This window comes from Nicotiana attenuata, unplaced genomic scaffold (genome assembly GCF_001879085.1).
Source record: "Nicotiana attenuata strain UT unplaced genomic scaffold, NIATTr2, whole genome shotgun sequence".
Taxonomy (NCBI): Eukaryota; Viridiplantae; Streptophyta; class Magnoliopsida; order Solanales; family Solanaceae; genus Nicotiana; species Nicotiana attenuata.
Genome location: NW_017672349.1, coordinates 61,751 through 83,425, shown reverse-complemented (window position 1 = coordinate 83,425; position 21,675 = coordinate 61,751). Strand labels below are relative to the sequence as shown.

Below are 21,675 nucleotides of genomic sequence, written 5' to 3'. Positions count from 1 at the left end.
ATATATATATATATATGCTGATGATAATGGGGTGAGAAAGAATCCATACAAATTGTATCATCAAAAAATCAGTAGCAAAATGTTCTTCCTTGAGCTTTCAGATAGCAGCTTTGTACTTGATGATAAGGTTAGATAATTCGCAATGCATTTATTTTCTTTATTCTTAATTTATCATTTTTTTACTTATTTTATGACTGATAGATTTGTTTTATTTTTTGCCTTTTTATGAAGCATATTGACATTGCCCTATATTATCTGAGAAAGAAGGAATGCTACCACCCTCGCGACCATCCTTTTCGTTGCACAACTACTGATATTCTTTTTGATAACTATATGGTGCTTGGGTATAAAGATTTCAGTGAAGATGCTACTGATGACTTTTGGTGTGCTGGTGATAATCAGTTGTTTCTGACACCATATGTGTGGGGGGACAGCCGTAGATGTGGAATTGCTTGGACAGAGGTTGACAAAATCTTTTATCCATGTCGGTTTCCTTTAGAAGATGATAATGCTGTGACACACTTTCTTTTGGGGGTATTGGGCTTGAATCAGAAAAGATTGATGTATACGATTCCATGTATAGTGAGCCATATGAGGCAGGAATGAATCACATGGAAATCTATGCACGCATGATCCCCCACTTGCTAAAGTTCTCACAGTTTGACAAACATCACAAGTCGTTTGGAAATGCCTTCAACAAATTTGATATTCAGTGGCAAAGATCACCACACCAAACTGGATCGTACGTGTTGTTATTTGTTATATTATTTGTATGCAATTTAGATTTATTGTTTAACTCACTGCATATCTTACATTTTTCTTAGGACTGATTGTGGTGAATTCCTGATCAAATATGTGGAGTTGCTGATGATTGGAAAGGATGTGGAGAAATTCCAACCTGGAGACATAAAAGACTTTAGAAAAGAACTTGCCGCAAATCTTTGGGCACATGGTGAGTGGAAAAGAAATTCTGATTATGATACACCACCAGAAAATGTTGGCGATGATTATGAGAGTGAAAATGAAACTTGTTGTCCAAAGGAGTTGTAGTTTAGCTGTAAAGAAAGTTAGTTGTGGTTGATCTTTTGTATAAAATTGCTGTAAAGGATACATATGAATTCTGCAAGTTCAGAAAACTTCTGAAATATTCTGTAAATTCCTCAAAAGGCACTTATATTTTGTTTGCGTAGCATTATATTTTGTCACAGCTATGCAAAATTACAATTTCAGAAGTAATATCAAGGCATTATGTTATTAATTTCTTTGTTTCTCTTAAGTGTTGATTTGTCCATTGAGTTTGTTAGTATTAGTTCATAACTAAGTGTAATTGAACTTCAAATTCAAAGTTAAGGACCAAGTGTCCTTAACTTTTGAACTTTGAACACAAAGTTAAGGACTGCCTGTCCTGAACTTTTGAATGTGTAATTCAAACTTAAGGACTGCCTGTCCTTAACTTTTGAACCTGCATGTCACACTTAAGGACTCCTGTCCTTAACTTTTGTAAAGTTAAGGACATGCAGTCCTTAACCTTTGAACTTTGAATTCAAAGTTAAGGACTGCCTGTCCTTAACTTTTAAACGTGTAATTCAAACTTAAGGATTGTCTGTCCATAACATTTTAACCTGCAAGTCAAACTTAAGGACTCCTGTCCTTAACTTTTGAACTTGAAACTCAAAGTTAAGGACAGAAAGTCCTTAACTTTTGACCTTGAAACTCAAATATAAGGACAGACAGTCCTTAAGTTTTTAAGTTTGAACTATAAGTTAAGGACTGCCTGTCCTTAACTTTTGAACTTGAAACTCAAAGTTAAGGACAGACAGTCCTTAACTTTTGAACTTGAAACTCAAAGTTAAGGACAGACTGTCGTTAAGTTTTGAACTTTGAAATATAAGTTAAGGACTGCCTGTCCTTAACTTTTGAACCTGTAACTCAAAGTTAAGGACAGACAGTCCTTAAGTTTTGAACTTGAAACTCAAAGTTAAGGACTGCCTGTCCTTAACTTTTGAACCTGCAAGTCAAACTTACGGACTCCTGTCCTTAACTTTTAATCTTTGAACTCAAAAGAAACAAAAAGAAGGTAAGCAGAAAGAAATTTTGAAAATTCAGACATCTGCTCAAATAAGATAATCAAAATGAATCCAATTTATAGCAAAAACTTAAAAGAGTCGATAAACTTAAGTGGATATATCTACTATTCTCTATGCTTTCTTGAAAATGGATGGACTACCGGAGAATATATACAAGTTGTTCTATTATGACCAATTCTTCTGCAACAACCACATTTGAATGTTATTTTTTATGACTCAGTAGCTGGAATATGCCTTTTCTTCTGCCTTCTACCTGGTGGCACTTTGAAATCTGGAGGTTTAACAATTTGTGACTTAACACTCTCTGGTACAATCCAAGAATCAGTATGTCCTACAGGATGTATTTGTCTTTCATATGTTTTCAGCCAAGATTCCTTTAAGTACCAGTGTGAACAAAAGTTGGACTTCTGGATGTTTCTCTTCTCGATAGCTGCAATTGCATGTATGCATGGTAATTCATCAAATTGAAACTGAAAACAATCACATGTTCTTTTGTTTAAGTCCACCAAGAAAGTTATTCCTTCTTCTTCAACTCTAGAACGCCATAAATCAACAGGGAAGACCTTCAATGTTGAAAAATTATAAGTTAGTACATTATGTTAAATTATATTAAAATCATAAGCTAAACATAGAACATAATACTTACATTCAAAGTAAATGCTAAATCTATTTTTTCTTCAATTCCTCCTCTACCCAACAAGAAACATCATAAAAAGTTCCTTCTGCTTCATTTCTTCTTTCATAAAACCAACGTTGTAGCTTCACTTGAATGAAATCCATCATTCTTAATATAGGCAGCTCCCTTGCTTCTAATATGACAGAATTCATTGACTCAACTATGTTTGTTGTGAGCATGTCATATCTTCGTCGTGGACTACAAGAACGTGCCCACCTTTCCGGTGGTTCTTCCATCAAGTAGTCATAAGTCTTTTTATCTACTTTTGCTATATCTGACATGTATAGATCAAATTCTTTGCGCATGTATACTCTTGCAGCACTTTGGAAAAGTTTTATGACCTCACTTTTCACCTTCCTTCGCTTTAGGTTCTGCTCCAAATGATAGATGCAAATCCCATGATGGCTTTCAGGATATACCTTTGCAATGCCATATGCAATAGCTTGATGCCTGTCTGATAAAAATATTAAATTCTCACGGCTCCCAATTGCATTGCGGAGCTGACTAAAGTACCACTCATAGGAATTGTTATTTTCAGATTCTACTATTCCAAAGGCGTGGGAAAATTTGGTTATTTGCATCCTTTGAAACTGAAATCATTAAAACACCACGAAATTTTGACTTCAAAAAAGTTACATCAACAGCAATCACTGGTCTACAATGATTCCAACTAGATAATGATGATCCATATGCATAAAACATATAAAGAAACCTGAAAATATAATATAAAACAGGGTTAACAGAAGTTTAGGACAGGTAGTCCTGAACTTCAGTGTCACGATCCCAGCCCCGATCGTGATGGCACCCAACACACTGCTAGGCAAGCCCGACCAATTAAATAACCTTAACCATTTTACCCAGTTCATGAATTAATTAACACAGATGATTACCAAGTCAAAATACTAAAATCCGTGAATAGAGTTAAACATGCGGAAATCCCAAAATATAAAATAACTACACAGCCCGAAGAATCCGGTGTCACAAGTCTGAGCCTCTAATACATGAGTATCAACCTACTACATATCGTTCTCTAGAAATGCAGAAATTAAAATAAATAAGATAGAAGGAAGATCAGGACTACGAACGTCAACTGCAGCTACCTTGAAACTCCTAAATATGATGCTAGGCAGAGAAGTCCTCACTCAGCCTCAGTAGTACCTGGATCTGCACGCATGGTGCAGGGAGTAATGTGAGTACTCCGACCCAGTGAGTAATAAACATAAATATAGACTGAGAATAAGAAATCCTCAATAGGCACGAAGCAATTCTATAAATACAGCAACTTGAACCCAATAGCATAAAATCAATAAATCAGTGAAAACAATTATAGAAATATCACAACAGATAAATAAGTAAATGACAATCAAACTATGCAATGCAACACATAGACCGGTACTCTCCAGTACCCGCTGCGGCGTGCAGCCCGCTCCATTTATTTATCGTCGACGGCGCTCACTGGGGGTGTGCAGACTCCGGGAGGGGCCCCTTACGGCCCAAGCGCAATAATAAGCCATCTCGTGGCATCAACTAGGCCCTCGGCCTCATATCAATATCAATATCATACCACTGCGGCGTGTAGCCCGATCCCGTGCTCAGTCCAAACTCACATAAGCCCCACGGGCACAATCATATAGAAATATTCAGCCCAAACTTCATTAGAAATATTATTTAAGTTCCAAGTTTTGAGAAAAAGTGGCTGAGTTTGCAAAACAATATTAAATACTAGGACTGAGTTCAATTATCTGTAAATACGGTAAGAAACCAGTAAAAACAATCCCTGAAGGATTCAAGCGGTTGGCACGAAGCCCAATTATGATAATTAATTCATTTTTATAAGGATATCTACTAAGCTGCAATCAATTAGGTAGTAATTTTATTAAGCGGGACGGACCAAGTCACGATCCCCGACGGTGCTCTACCCCACGCCCGTTATCCGGCGTGCAAGTCACCTCAACATAGCACTACAATGTGCAAATTCGGGGTTTCAAACCCTCAAGATATCATTTACAATCATTACTCATCTCAAGCCGGCCAAAATCCTAGCTCGCTATGCCCTTGCCTCTCAAATCGACCTCCTCGTGCCGAATCTGATCAAAACCACAACGAATACGTCATAATATGCCAATGGAACAATACCCAAGCGAAAACAATCGAAAAATAGCTGAAATCTCGAAATTAGCAAAACCCGAGCCCCAGGCCCACTACTCAAAAATCAGAGAATTAAACATCAACGGATTCCTTATCTCGCCACGAGTCTATACATATAAAGATTACCAAAATCGGAGTCCAAATGACCCCTCAAATCCCCATTTAAACTCTCTTAAGTTTCAAGCCCTAACCATCATTCTAACTCCTTATTTCCTTGGTTTTTCAGTCTAAATTCACAATAAAAACGTGTTTTTGGTTCTTAGGACTTACCTCCAATCAATCCCCGTCGAAGTCATCTTCAATTCCCGTCCAAAAGCTCTCAAGGTTGCTCAAAAATGGTGGAAATAAGACTTGGTTCGCGGATGAAATATTATTAAAACCCTTCTGTCCATGCCTCTTTTCCTCTATGCGATCGCAGCCCCAGGCTTGCGATCGCAATGCACAAAATTCAAACTCCAAAATTTAACACTACGCGATCGCGTAAACATCCCTGCGATCGCAATGACCAAACATTTTACCTTACGCGATCGCAGACTCACCCACGCGATCGCGATGAACAAAAATCCAAACTCCCAAGATTCCTCTATGCGATCGCACTGACACTCCCGCGATCGCATTGCATGAACTCTCGACTCTACGCGATCGCGAACACAACCATGCGGTCGTGTTGAACAATTGACCATCCCCAAAAATCCTTCTATGCGATCGCGAAGCCTCTCCTGCGATCGCATAGAGCAAAACTCTGCAGCACTGACCTGCAATTTTCTGCAGCATCCAAAGTCCCAAAAACCTTCCGTTGGCCATCCGAAAATACCCCGAGGCCCCCGGGACCTCAACCAAAAGCATCAACGTATCCTAAAAAAATCATTCAAACTTGCTCCAATCATCAAAACACCTCAAACAACATCAAAACAATCAAAATACATCAGATTCAAGCCTAAGTTCTTCTAAAACTTCCGAAACACGCATTCGATCGAAAACACAACCAAATCACCTCCGAATGACCTGAAATTTTGCATACGCATCCCAAATCACCTAACGAAGCTACTGCAACTCTCGGAATTCCGTTCCGACCCTCGGATCAAAATCTCACCTATCAACCGAAATTCGCCAAAATACTAACTTCGCCAATTCAAGCCTAATTCTACACCGGACCTCCAAAATCACTTCCGATCACACTCCTAAGTCACAAATCATCCCCCGAAGCTAACCGAATCATCGGAATTCATATCCGAGCCCTCTAACACAGAAGTCAACGTCCGGTTGACTTTTTCAAAACAAACCTTCCTTAAAGAGACTAAGTATCTCATTTCCTTCTAAAACCAATCCAAATCAACTCGTTCACACAAGACTCTTATAATGAAGCATAAAGAAGCAGAAAATGGGAAAACGGAGCGGTTCTCATTAGACACGGGTCGGGGCGTCACATTCTCCCCAACTTAAACAAACGCTCGTCCTCGAGCGTACCCAGAGTTGTCCTAGAAGCCAACCAATAGTTGAATGACCTTACCAAGCATATACCTGGGGGTGATCCCACGTCACTGTGAGCACGTGATTTTTGCCCTATATGAATTACTCCCATCAATTCAAAACAAAATGATTTCTTTCAGTGTTTGCGATTCTGTGGAATTTTGTGGCATTTTCCGTTAATTGTTTGCATTTCTGTCTGTGCATTTTAATTGGTCAAAAATACAAAAAATATGATGCATATGCATTTAGGAGTTAATTTTGCATTTTTATAATTGTTTAGTAATTAAGTTGTTTTAAATAAAAGAAAATCACCAAAAATTAGGTTAATTTGCATTTTTCATTCCAGATTTTAATTTAGAGTGATTTTCCTTTTAGTTGTCTGATTAATTAATTTTGATAGTTCTTATTTAGGTTTAACTAGTGTATTTAGTTCATTTAGGTTGTAGCAATTAATTTAGTTTTTATTATTATTTCTGGAAAAAAAAAGAGAGGAAAAGGAAAAACAAAAAAAAAGAATTGATTTTGGAAAAAAAAAAAGGATTTTGATTAAGGATTCAATGAAAGAGAGTAAAACATGTCTGGGCCGTTTAATAGATTAAATTCCCCAGCCCAGCAATACCCGTTCAAACCAGGCCCAACGTCCTCCCCAAACCCGGTCCAAATGGTCAGCTGTGGAGACTCTTGAAACGACGTAGTATGGGGGAGATACTACGTCGTTTTGAGTTCATTAGGTTCAAATCAATCCCACCCCTTCATTTTCCCATCATCCAACGGCCAGGGGTTCGTCTCCAGTTTTAATTAAAATGTCTGAATTAGAGGAGACTTAAACTGAATCGCTCCTCGTATCTCACCTCTCCATCTCCTGCCACCGCACACCGCCGCCGGAAATTGCCCTACGGTGGCGGTGAGTCTTCAATTTTAACCAAAATCACACCACGAACTCACCGTGACCCCCTCTCCCCAAATCTCAAACCAGCTTTCATCAAATCCAGTTGAAACGTCTCGAATCTTAGATCCAAAATTCCAGCCCTAAAAGTCAAAGTCAAAACCCGTTCATGCAAGAGTACCTCTCCAGTGTCTAGGAGCATCCCAGGTTGGTTCTATCACAAAGCGATATTATTCGCCTGTTCTTGACGAAGAACAGTTGATTAATATCTTTTTGTGATTCAAAATCGGAGGGTCAGTTGAGGTCGGGCTTAAGCTTAGTAAGTGCTCTCTTCTTTTCTCTTTCGTTTGTTATTTTGGTTTCTCAGTTTTGTCCATTCCCTCCTTTCTTCTTTTTCGGTACGCACTTTAAAAGTTTGGAGAATTTTAGATAGAATTGATTTCTCCCTATTTTGTTTACTTTAAACCTTTCTCTTCCTAAGTTTTCGTTCTAACTAAGTTTATCGGCTGATTGTTTAAGTTCGTTTGGTTTAGCTTTGTTAACTTTGTGTTCCTTATTTGGATTGTTTCAATTTAGTTTGGGCTTGGGGGGGGGGGGGGGATTGTGTGTTGTTTGGGCCATAAGTTCATTTCACAGTTCTCTCTAAAGGAATCCGGATCAATTTGTGAGCCCAGGCCCGGCTTAATTGTTGGGTCAGTTGACCTGTGACCCATTAAGTTCTTGCAGTAATAACAGGGGATTGGAAGGGTGTTTTAGAAATTTTATTAGAGGGAATATTTTAGCAACTGATTTGGAAGTTTCTAGGGTGGGGTTTTAATTTGAATATCAGGATTTAGGTGTTTAAACTTGGGTAGCAAGTCAGAAAATCAGGGGCTAAGTAGCTATTTTGAAAATTAGAGAAGGACTAAAAAAGAAGAATAAAACCCCTAAGGCTGCCCTAGTAACTTGCCTATAAAGGCATAGTTACTTGGGGTTCAATGGAGGGAAGGAGCTGAAAATCCCTGAAATTCTCTAGACGGCTAAAGCTTCAAATAATACTGTTTATTTGATTTCTTCTACTAGTTTCTGAATTGCTTTTGATATTGAAACAAGTTCTGATTAGCTAACATTGGAAATGGATTAAAAGCAAGCTTGGTTGAGGTGTTTTGGTCCATTGTTTGGTTTGAATTTGAGTTTTGGACTGTTTAGCTCATTTTCTGGTTTCAAAATCTGGTGTTAAACTGCTGATTCTGCTGCCCTGTTACTGTTGCTGGATTTCTGATTATCCTGCTTTCTTTCGTTTCATTTTCCAGGTACACCCCTTTGTAACTTTGTTGATCATGAAGCTCGAATTTGAGAAAATGAATTGACGTGAAGAATTGAAGCATGAGATTTCTTTTGCTTTGTTTCCTGATTTGTTCTTGATTTACTGTGACCTTTTGCTTAATTTAGGCTTATATAAGTGGTTTCTAACTATTAGCATAAGCGACAATGGATTCATAAGTTAACTTTCATGTTCACCCTCCCCTGATTTCTTCAAGTTTTGAATGCCTTTTGCCCACTGGTAGTGATCTGATGAATTAGTTCCATTGTTATAGTATACATCGACATCATGTGTTGGAATACAGTCCATAAATGTCTCTATTAGGCTTTAAATGAGGTTTGTTCATGCAAAAGAAAGGTTTATGTTCAGGTTTATGCCTATTCGTGGTTTGTATGACAGTACGTGTTACATTTCTGGCTGTCAGCGTAGATGTATATGATTGTTTAGTGAAAAGGGAAATTCAGGATTTTAGTATTAATGGCTTCATCAAATTTGTCCGTTACTGTTTTGGATCTATCGCTTTGGGGTTGGAGTAATGTCAAGTATGTCTAGTGTGAGTCTGCACTGGTGATTGCAAGCATGCTGTTCTTTGTAAAATCTAGGGAAAACAAAGTATTTCTTTAAAATTTTGTGTCCTAGTTGTTGCGTTCTTTCACTGGTTAACAGAGAGTGATTTCATACTATTATGTTAGTCTCTATCTAAGGTAGAAAATATGTTTCAATGTGAAGAGTAATATGTGCACATGACACAATTTGGTTTAATCGCAATTTGATTTCAAATTTGGGCAGATTTCCTTTACTGATTTTCTTATTCCCGTACCGAATATTTGAATGACAAGTCAATTAAAATAATCAGTACCAAATATTTCTCCCATTTCACAATGTGTTTGAGGAATGAATGGAGTCGGTTGGATCATTGGAAATAAGCATGTCCAAAGTTATATTAGCTTGATCCCCACATACTGTACATATTTTTCTCTTGTTTTCAATTTGTGTATAAGTCATGGTTCTCATATATTGTAGCTTAGCTAATTAAAATAATGTTCGTAGAAAGCCTTTAGGGCCGATTAAAACACGATTGTGATTGCGTATACGTTCGCGTAACATCATCACAATTCTAAAAATCAATTTGGAGTATGCGTTCGCGCAACTTTGATTAAACTCTTCTTAATAGTAAAAATAGGTTTTCATGGGCTGTTAATTAGTTTTTATGGCCCTCGTACTAGCCTTATAACCTAGATATTAAAAATGACTAATATTTCGTAGAATATCCTTTAGGGCCGTTTAAAAATACTAGTGTGATTGTGTATACGTCCGCGTAACACAATTATGCTTCTAAAACAAAAACGGAGTATGCATTCGCGCAACTTCGGCCCAAACTTTCTTAATAATAATAAAGCGTTATTAATCGTGGACACGTTCGCGTGACATAATTTCTGACGCGCCAAACAAGCGGGTATACGTACGCGTAACCCGTTTCAAGATAATTTTCTCAATTAAAAGCGGAAAGCACATAGGTTCTAAAATCAGTAATTAAATAACTTAATAAGCCAAGTAGGATCAAAGCGACCGTGCTCGAACCACGGAACTCGGGAATGCCTAACACCTTCTCCCGGATTAACAGAATTCCTTACCCGGATTTTTGGTTCGCAGACTATAATAACAGAGTCATTCTTTTCCTCGATTCGGGATTAAAACCGGTGACTTGGGACACCATAAATCTCCCAAGTAGCGACTCTGAATTTTTGATAAAATGAATCCCGTTTCGATTGTCACTTCAAGTTGGAAATAACTCCCTTTACTTATACCCTCTTTCGGGGGTATAGTAAGTAAAAAGGAGGTGTGACAGTCACCCTATCTCGCATAGGTTCGATAACACAACATAGCTGAAATTTCACAATCCATCTAGTCCATAAACCATAGAACCACATTGCACTTTCTGAAATCATACACAAGATCAGAACCTCACATCTATACTCAGAATAAGCCCGAACCAACTGTAATAACCCATACCTGCAACCTCAGGTGCAATCATATGATATACTACATAACCCAAACACTCGAAACGATAACTTCTATTCACAGCAGTTGCCCACAACACCCGAATACCGGTAGAAAACCTCTTATCAACTAAGGTCTTATTCCAACACTTTCATATACTGCCAACGATAAATGAAACACGCAATAAACCGTAACCATTTCTCAGATCAACCATTCATGAAGCCACTTCCCTTTTGACTAATACCACAGCAGATTCCGAGCCGAACCTCGATATTATCCTTCCAACAAGCTGAAATCAAATCCGTTCGTATTCATTAGTGACCCCAATGATCACCTCGAATCTAACACACCACTCTGGTGATATGACACCTCAATACAGGCCTAAGCCACAACTTGCATAATACGCGCACCAATAAGAAACGGTCTGAACATACTCAAATCATGAAAAATGACTCAAACGAAAGAGCTGTACCTCAAGCTCATCGGTGCCATCACAACACAAGGCTGAGACCCCGTCTCACATCATAGAAATAGAACACCTGAATCTACCCCGAAAGGTCATATCTCCACGTGGCCTCGCTACAATGCGCGATCCTATCCAAACACTGTTACACATGAAACACCTCAAGTCACTATGCTCAAAATCGACAGCCACGCACAATTTGATGTCTGGAACCAAAGCAATTCATTACACCCACGGTGAAACAAATAACATACGCCACACAACCCGATAGGTCATAACCAATGCTCCATTTACCGAGCAACACCCAATTACTCTTCCAGCTCGACTTTCACTATGAATCCCCAATAGAACCGCACCACATGTGCCCATAACCAACAAATCATAACGTCTTACAACACCGAAAAGCAACTCATAGCTCTCCTCAGATCACTAACAAGCTCAATAACGATCGAATCAACCTATCCCTCAACAATACAATTCGGGGCCAACCAAGCCAACTCAAGCTAAACACGTATCCACGTCAGCCTACCAACGAACTCATTACCAAGAAAGCCTGAAGCTGCTCCTTCCGCTACTATAACTCCTGCCGGAGCCGTACGATACGGTGCCCGACACCAAATCAATATCGAAATCCACAACCTCGCCCGGCGACATGCCCGGCCACAAGAAACACATCCGAAAAGTCCCTTAACACCGGAACAGAACCAATGGTAGTAACCTATGCACTGACATCCATCACGAAGGCCCAACTAAGAAAAGCAATCCTTCCCAGCCGTCCCCTGGTCTTTGGAATACAAACCACTCTGCTAGAACAAAATCCGATGCACCTCGCCACGCAACCTGTGGCATTTTTCGGCATAGCCCATAGCACAATAGTCTAGAATAACCCAACACTGAGACAACCAGTCTACACCCCGATATCGTATCCAAAAATCTAATATACCAAGCAAAGAAAGATCCACTCGGGCCTCCAAATCCCAATAGCCGCTAAACGGTGCCGATACACACGATCCACAACCACTACATAGTTTGTACCTGAGAACTCCCAGTCTCCAACTCCATATAGCACACGAATCACTGTACCTGATCCCAAATTCCGCAGTATGAATACATATTACACCTCGAGTACCCAATCATTCCACGAAAGATATTCTAAAATTCCACTGTGCCATCAAACAAACTCAGACATCAGCAGTCGATCTAGCAAGAAAGCACCGCAATACTAACGTAGTATCATCAGTCTAATCACATTACCCTTTTTCCGAGACATTTACTATCGTCAAATCACTTCTGTTTAGTAGTATCATTTCCTTGATTACCTGAGGCTACCCGTTGCCTAAGAATTTTTATGAACTCCTTTTCAGAACTGAACTGTAACTCCTCTAATCAAGAACTTCCGTTGATCCCATTAGGAAGAAGAATCATTACACATTCCACGCTTCGCATGCCTGTAGAAAGATATATATACATCTCCAAACCACGGTAAAACCCAACAAGGACATCTCTGCCAATTCCATTCGCACAAGCTAAACTGCCAGGACTGAATCCTTCTATCCAAACCAAGCTGAGCAAGCTGTGAGAACAAAAGAGCATTGCTGCCAAATGCCTGTAAAAGCTCATTACCTCGAACACATATGAAGAATTAATCATACCCTTACCATACCGATTCGATCTACTATCAAGCTATTCCATCTATCTAATTTCCCTTCTGATTCATCATCAACTTGATATTTCTCCCTCGCTGTAGCATCACAATGCCTCAATCCAGGCTTACCACACGAGACTCGAACATAAGACCACACTGTCTAAGACCCATAGGCCTCTGAATACTCTCTCAAATGTTTCCCAGAAATACCACATTCCAGAATACTCTACTTGAAGAACTTCCTACGAATCTGAATTCGCTTCCTTTACTTTCCAGATACCGACACATAGGATCCCATAATCACATAAAAATACCACAAGCCTCGACATTTTCCGATGAAAACACGGTCTCTAACCACATACACAACCTTAAGACACCTGATTGTTACATGTAGAATCTTGAATACATTAAAATCATTCTCGAGAGTCATTTACTTCTTATTCAAACTGCAATTCACCTGATCAAACGAACATAACCACCCGTGCCTCATTAGCACTCTGACACCGCAGGATATGACCTCATCCCAATACAAACAAACATCTTCCTTCTCCATGCCCGAGCATTCTTTACCAACAACAGCTTAAGACATCCTGTGATTTTCACACATCTACGAAGCACCATATAACCTTTGTCAAAATTTTGCTTCACTCGTGCCATCCTCGGCTCAATTTCCACAACCAGAACTGATCCGCTAGCATACCTCGAAACGGAACCAACATAGCACATAACCGTGCGATCAGCTAATCAACAGTAACCTCCCCAACTTGGCTCGAAGCCATATATCAGGACACACTCAACAACTCATAATGCTTCTACTCTAATGATGCCACCATATCATAGTGAGATTGAACTCAAATCATCTACTAGTTTGTGAAAACACAGATCATCTGGTACTGTAATCCTCTACAAATCTCGTATTCATCCCCACATCAGCTGAGTCCACTCTCTTAACGATCCAATTTAGATGTCAACACATTTTCTTCACTTGTAAATGAGATCTTCTAATAGATAACATAAGGATCACACAACTTTAGAACACTCCGCAGGAGATGACCCACCTGCTTTGCCTCCAACTACCATTTCTGTATACCTTCCACCGTCCTAAACTATACACAGTCGCTTAGTCTTTCTGAGTCTGAATTCATACCGCAACATAAAATTTTTACTTCACTCTCAACTAGAAACATGAAAAGATTCTTCACACGCCCATAACTCGGGCTATACCTCGAATCGCAATGGAATTCAAACACCTAATAGTTCTTCTATCATCCAGTAGGCCTTCCTCATCACCTCCAAGTCACATAGATGCACCTTGCAGCACTAACATACTCACCATGTAGCTAACCAGCCATCACTCCCACTAATAGGGGCAATGCCGAACATATAAGTTCGAAACACTTGCTCACACAATCAGCACCTCAGTGCTCGAGCCATAGGAAAAGATCCGGCCTCAAGTCCTCCAGACTGGCCCAACATAAACTCACAGAGATTACATCTCGCCCCTCGATCGGGGGATCACAAGCCATCAAGGCACATCAGATACTGAGTGCTCACGCGCGCGTACGAACACGTGGAAGGAATTCCAAGAGTTTCTTTTTAAGCTGAATCAATGATGCACGATAAGAATTCAAGAATGTGAAGTTTTCCTAAAGGTTCTGCAGCCTCTCGAGGATAAGTACAGACGTCTCCGTACCGATCCACGAGACTCTACTAAACCGGCTCATGACTCGCTAGACCAAGTAACCTAGGCTCTGATACCAACTTGTCACGACCCCAACCCCGGTCGTGATGGCGCCCAACACACTGCTAGGCAAGCCCGACCAATTCAACAACCTTAACCCTTTTTATACAGCTCATGATTCAATTAACACAAATAATTACTAAGTCATAATACTGAAACTCTGAAATATAGTTAAAACATGCGGAAAACCAAAGTAGAAATACTACTACACAGCCCGAAGAATCCGGTGTCACAAGTCTGAGCCTCTAATACATGAGTATCAACCTACTACATATCGTTCTCTTGAAATACGGAAATAAATCAAATAAGATAGAAGGAAGATCAGGACTGCGAACGTCAAATGCAGCTACCTTGAAACTTCCAAATATGATGCTAGGCAGAGAAGTCCTCACACAGCCTCAGGTGTACCTGGATCTGCACGCAAGGTGCAGGGAGTAATGTGAGTACTCCGACCCAGTGAGTAATAAACATAAATAAAGGCTGAGAATAAGAAATCCTGAATAGGCACAAAGTAATTCTATAAATACAGCAACTTGAACCCAGTAGTATAAAATCAGTAAAATTAGTGAAAACAATTATGGAAAATCCCACAACAGATAAATAATTAAATGACAATCAAATATGCAATGCAACACATAGACCGGTACTCTCCAGTACACGCTGCGACGTGCAGCCCGCTCCATTTATTTATCGTCGACGGCGCTCACTGGGGGTGTGCAGACTCTAGGAGGGGCCCCTTACGGCCCAAGCGCAATAATAAGACATCTCGTGGCATCAACTAGGCCCCTGGCCTCATATCAATATCAATATAGTACCGCTGCGGCGTGCAGCCCGATCCCATACTCAGTCCAAAATCACATAAGCCCTTCGGCACAACAATATAGAAATATTCAGCCCAAACTTCCTTTAAAAATATATTAATTAAGTTTCAAGCGAGAGAAAAGGTGGCTGAGTTTACAAAACAATATTTAAAAACCAGGACTGAGTTCATTAATATGTAGAAAATGGTATGAAACCAGTAATAACAATCCTCGAAGGATTAAATCAACTGGCACGAAGCCCAAATATAGCAAGCAGCTCAATTTAAAATAATAATAAATGAATTTCAGTCAAATACGCAGTATATTCATCTACTGGGGTGGACCAAGTCACAATCCCCAACGGTGCTCTACCCACGCTCGCTACCCGGCGTGCAAGTCACCTCAGTATAGCACTACGATGTGCAAACACGGGGTTTCAAACCCTCAGAACAGCATTTACATCTATTACTCACCTCAAGCCGGCCAAAATTCTAGCTCGCTATGCCCTTGCCTCTCAAATCGACCTCCTCGCACGTCGAATCTGACGAAAACCACAACGAATACGTCACATTATGCTATAGGATCAATACCCAATCGAAAATAATCAAAAAATATCAATAATCCCGAAATTGACAAAACCCGAGCCCCGGGCCTACTTCTCGAAACTTAGAAATTTTTACAGAAAAGTGTTCTTCATCTTCTCCCGATTCCGTACATATAAAGAACACCAAAATCGGAGTCCGTTTGACCCCTCAAATCGACCCCTAAAGGTCTCATAATCTCAGGCCCCAAAATTCTATTTTTCTACTGTTTTTCATGAATTAAAGGCTGGGATTATGGTCTATAATCACCCATAAACGAGTTTTAATAATCAAATCACTTATCTCTGTGATACCCACTGATTTTCTCTCTTAAAAATCGCCTCAGAAGCTTCTTCCCGTTCAAAAATTGGAAGAAAACTCGACCTGCTCATTATAGGTATACTGTTCACGCATTTTACTGATCCCAATGGATTCCTTGTGAAATTCTAATGAATTTAGGCTTTTGAATCACTCAATTTGACCTTATAATGAAGGAGATATGTAGGTTTTAAGATTTGCAAATAGTGCAGATTTGTAATACGCCGTCAGGGGCAATTTCGTCATTAACTTGAAAATCTGGGCAACCTTGGTAAAATGGCCATAAAATCCTCATACGATGTCCAAATTCGACGATTCTTTTTGCTACGGGTCCGTAATTACGATACGGATCTAATGCTTCATTCAAAACAATAATCGGAGCTCATTTGTTCAATATGATATCATTAATGCTTGAAGAAACGACGTCAAAGCATAAGAAAAACGAGCACGACGCAGCCCAAACCTATCCGAAACTCACCCGAGCTCCTTGGGACCGCATACGATCATACTAACACGTCACATATGATCATTCAAACTTATTTGCACTCTCTAAACACTAAAACTAACATCAAAACACCAAATTTACATCGGATTCAAGCCTAAGTTCTTCTAAAACTTCCGAAACACGCATTTGATCAAAACCCCAACCAAATCACCTCCGAATAACCTGAAATTTTGCACACACATCCCAAATCACCTAACGAAGCTACAGCAACTCTCGGAATTCCATTCCGACCCTCGGATAAAAATCTCACCTATCAACCGGAATTCGCCAAAATACTAACTTCGCCAATTCAAGCCTAATTCTACACCGGACCTCCAAAATCACTTCCGATCACACTTCTAAGTCACAAATCATCCCCCGAAGCTAACCGAATCGTCGGAATCCTCATCCGAGCCCTCTAACTCATAGGTCAACATCCGGTTGACTTTTCCAAAACAAGCCTTCCTTAAAGAGACTAAGTGTCTCATTTCCTTCCAAAAATTAACCCAATTCAACTCGTTCACACAAGACACTGATAATAAAGCATAACGAAGCAGGAAATGGGGGAAACGGAGCGGTTCTCATGAGACGACGGGTCGGGTCGTCACAGTAGTTTAGGACCCACATCATGCCTAATTTGAAAGTATCTCTTATTTAAATTGCCACTATGATCATTCATGATATGCTACAGACTTAATGGAAATATGAAGTGAACGTATGAACTTGCTAAGCCTTGGTAAGAGCTTCCTGGTATATGTATGAATCTTCGTGTGCATTCTTGATATTTTCTTGATATATATGGATCGGGCCGATCGCCTCGGTGAGAATAGATGCATCTATGGTTCGTGCCGTTCGACCCTCGGTAGTGCACATCTTAGTTCTGTTGGAACGGGCCGTCGACCTCGGTGTGATTGCATAGGATATATATATATATATATATATATGTATATATATGTATATATATATGCTGATACTTGAACATGACATGCCTACTTGCTTAGAAATTGAAAATGAAAAAAATGGAAACTGAAATAAGGACAAGAACATGATTATTGCTCTTTGTTATAACTTGTTGAATATTGGTGACTTTCATGCTTAGAATAGCATAATTATATTATATTATCTTGACCCTAGTGAGTATCAAGTCGACCTCTCGTCTCTACTTCTTCGAGATTAGGCGGGATACTCACTGGGTACATATTGTTTATGTACTCATGCTACGCTTCTGTACTTAAATGTACAGGGTCTGAGGCAGGTGGATCCGGTTATTTCTCTGGTGCGCATTCGTGAGCAGGCTTGGGACTTCTACGGTGAGCTGCTTTCCTTCCATGTCGATCCGCAACCGAAGAAGTTTTTCTTTTGTATTGTTATTTTCTGTCTATTCGGATCCAGACAGTAGGGTAGTGTGGTATTCTTTTGGATGTATATTCTACTAGTTGCCCGTAGCTTGTGACACCAGGTTCTGGCACACACTTTGGTAGACGATCATTTTTGGGTTGTGTAGTCATATTATTACAGTATTCAGTTCTTCTGGTTTAAATTCCACTTTGAGTGTTTATTTCACTTATTTTTAATTAAAAGCAACATAGGTATTTAGAAATGTTTCCGCAAATGGCTTGCCTGACAAGGGTGTCAGGCGCCCTCATGACCTATTGTGAAAATGGGTCGTGACAATTGGTCACCATTTTTTTTAACTTAACCATCCCATTCTTCAAATTTATCAATTAATATTACGGTCTAAGCAGCAATGCTCAAGGAAGCAGGGTGCAACAACTAGGGATTCAACAAAAGGATCAAGGCAAAACAAAAGGCTACATGCTCAAAGGGCTAACTAGTGGTACAATATCTGAAAAAGCAAAAATTCACAAGACATATCAAAGAAAGCCTATTATCATCTTCTAAACAGAGCAACACTTTTATTTCGCTTCAATATCATGCAGGGCAAGTTCTAGACTAAGATGCAAAATATGGAATATATGTAAGAAATCCTCACCCCACATGGAACAAGTATCAATCAAGATGGATCAATTCCACTCAAAGACATACAGGATCATCGCGAACCACAAAATAAGAATAAGTTATATACAGAGTCACAACTCTGAGTTTGGGTGTCAGAAAGTCTGCTATTTATTCATTACTCAAGCACTCAGAGGAAAGTACGACTCAAGCTTAGGCCTAAATATGCTAGTATCAAACAAGTAACGATAGTTTTTTTTTCTTCTCCCTCTTTTACTAGTCCTAAAAAAAATCTAATCCTAAAAATAAAAAAATTTACCCGGTTCAAGATACATCCCGTGGAAAAGAACCGATGCACAAAGAAAAACCAAGGGGGATTATTATCTAACTAAAACTAACTAGAAACAACAATTAAATTTTTTTTTGATTTTTTTTATTTGACCTTAATCCCTCAAGAAACCTGTCCACAAAATCCATCGTCGGAAAAAGTCCCAATTTTCTAAAAAAATTTCTTTTTTCATTTTTTTTCGTTTTTTTAATTTTATTTCTTAACACAAATAACTACTCTAAGAAAAAGTACTACAACAAATCTAGGATAGCATAGAAAATCACCCAGACAATCTCCTCACCCCACACTTAAAACTGTGCAATGTCCTCAATGCACTGAAAATAACAAGAGGGTAAAAGAAACTCCCTGGTAGGCCAAAGGCCGAAGAATTAGCAGCTCACGGGATACTCAGACTTCTCCCAGGTATGATCCCTTGTGCGGGTACCTCACACTTAGTTTCAACCACCTGCACGCTTTTGCACATGCCTATTGGCTTTGACTCCATGCTCCTACTCCTACAAAACACAAAAATAATACTACAAAATAATAAAAATAAATTAAATAAACAAAAATAAAAGAAATCAGTAAAGCCGGGTTGCCTCCCAACAAGCGCCTCATTTAACATCGCGACACAACGTAAAACACTTTTTGCCTCCACCTTGAACTTATGAATTGTACCCCTAACATGGCATCCAGTCTGTGGCTATGCTCCTTTGGTGGGTATACAAAAATAAATAGGCCAAGTAACAAATTTTTCACTCTATACTTCTCGGCCTTTATACGAGGAATGTAATTTTTTCTCTCTGGCACGACAAATCCAAGAATGTAAGCAGCTTGTTCCTCTTCCATTGACTCCTCCAGAAGCTCAGATGACTCGATTTCCATGTCATCATCCAAACACAACGTCGAAAAATATTTAGAATGAGGACCAATACGCCCCAACTTTGGAATTGTGTTACTATTTATATCCTCGTCATATTTACATGCACTAGAGTCTTCAAATGTAACATTATCTACTCCCTCATATGACTCTAGAACACTCTTCCCAACATTGACATCCTCAAGAAAAATATGGTCTAATGATTGGTATTCTCGTTTTAGCTCTTCAATTTGGTCTAGAAGATTTTTTTCTGCTTCACATAACTCATCATTAAATTGTTGGGCGTTACACGCATCAACCTTTGCACTCAAATCTGCATCTAAGTTGTGCACATCCAAGCCAAACCTGTCAATATCTTGTGCAAGTTCAACTCTCTCCTTAGACCAGTCATTCACCAATTTTGTTAGAAGATAACGACGTTCCTCGTATTCCCTTAATCGTGAGTATTCTTCCCAATACCAACCCTTACTCCCATATTCAAATTCAGACCTCCCAGAAATCAGGTCATGACAAGCCCAAAAAGACGGGCCACAAAAGTCATCCGTCAACCATGCTTCTTCATCAATAACCTTACCTCCGGATATTTCATCCCCATATGTCATGTGGAGAGAACTAGAAACAGACTAAGAGAACGATCAAAATTGTTATAAAAATAAAAATATTTACTAAAAGAGAAGAGAAAAATCAAAACTTGTAAAGATAAAAGTAAAGTCTAATATAGAAAAATAGTTAATTTCTAAGTCCCTGGCAACGGCGCCAAAAACTTGTTGCGGCCAAACGCACACGCAAGTATACGCGGTCGTCAAGTAATAAAGTGACTAAAAGTCGGATGTCGAACCCACGAGGACTTGTGATTAACTATTAACTAAATTAGACTGTCCTAATTATCTAAACAAGAATTAAACCTAGAAATATTTGATTCTAAACTAATTAAATAAAGAAATATAAATAATGAACTTTGAACAGAAAAAGAGAAGATTTTTATGATATCAATGTAATGAAAACGATTTAGGGTTATGGGCTATCTAACATTCCTATTGTATTCTTCAATTGAATTGACTAACTAATTTATCTAGTTTATTGGTTAACAGGGTTAATATTGCTCATAAGAATCTGTCGAGTTCTTACTCGCCTATTCAAGCTAACCTAACTCCTATATGTCTATGGAATTAGAACTAATAAGAACGCATTTATAATTCCCGTAAATTAACCAAGCAAGGCAATTAGGTATATGTCTATCCTAACCGCGAATCCGTTCCCCGATGCCCAGGTTCAAGAATTTGCTCTACTCAATCCTATATGCAATCTAGAATTCCCACTTTCGAGTTCAATTCAAGATTCGTAGATAGTATTCAATTGGTGATCAATCAATCAAATAATTAAGTGCAGGATTAAATAAATAAACCAATATGATAAACTAAGAAATCAAAACCAATATCCCAATAACAATAGTCATGAAAGAACCACAACCCTAGAACGTGAAGTTTAGCTCCACATAAACATGGTAGCAAAACAACAAATCATACGAAGAAACATAAAAATTACTAAGTTTGATGGAAGAAAGATGAAACCCGGCCTCCACGGCGGCTCTGTGCTTGTGTTTGGTCAAAAGTTCCTCTCAAAAACGTCCTCCCTCTTCAAAATAGGTTTAGGACCCCTTTTATACAAGTTGGGACCGTGTAGGACCGAAATAACCTTGTCCCAAACAAAGTAGGAAAAGCCCCGCAATACAACATCCAGGCCAGCGCCTAGCGCTGGCCGTGGCGCTGGAAGCAGTAGCGTTTCACGATTTTAATTTTTCCTCCCCAGATCGTTTTTGCCTTCATTCCTTTTAAGTTGTATTTCTCTTGTCTTCACTTGGGAGACAAAAAAACAAAGGGTGTCCTCCTTTTGTCTTCTTCTTTATTT

General features: G+C 39.1%; 1 protein-coding gene across 1 annotated transcript; it reads right to left on the bottom strand.

The window, feature by feature from the left end:
* Positions 1–2,296: 2,296 nt before the first annotated feature.
* Positions 2,297–19,772, bottom strand: LOC109212874. Its single transcript, XM_019376573.1, has 5 exons — positions 19,654–19,772; positions 7,327–7,410; positions 3,400–3,475; positions 2,781–3,353; positions 2,297–2,650 (listed from the first exon to the last, which is right to left on the bottom strand). The coding sequence occupies exons 1-5, from the start codon at positions 19,770–19,772 to the stop codon at positions 2,297–2,299; spliced, it is 1,206 nt and encodes a 401-aa protein (XP_019232118.1).
* Positions 19,773–21,675: the final 1,903 nt, after the last annotated feature.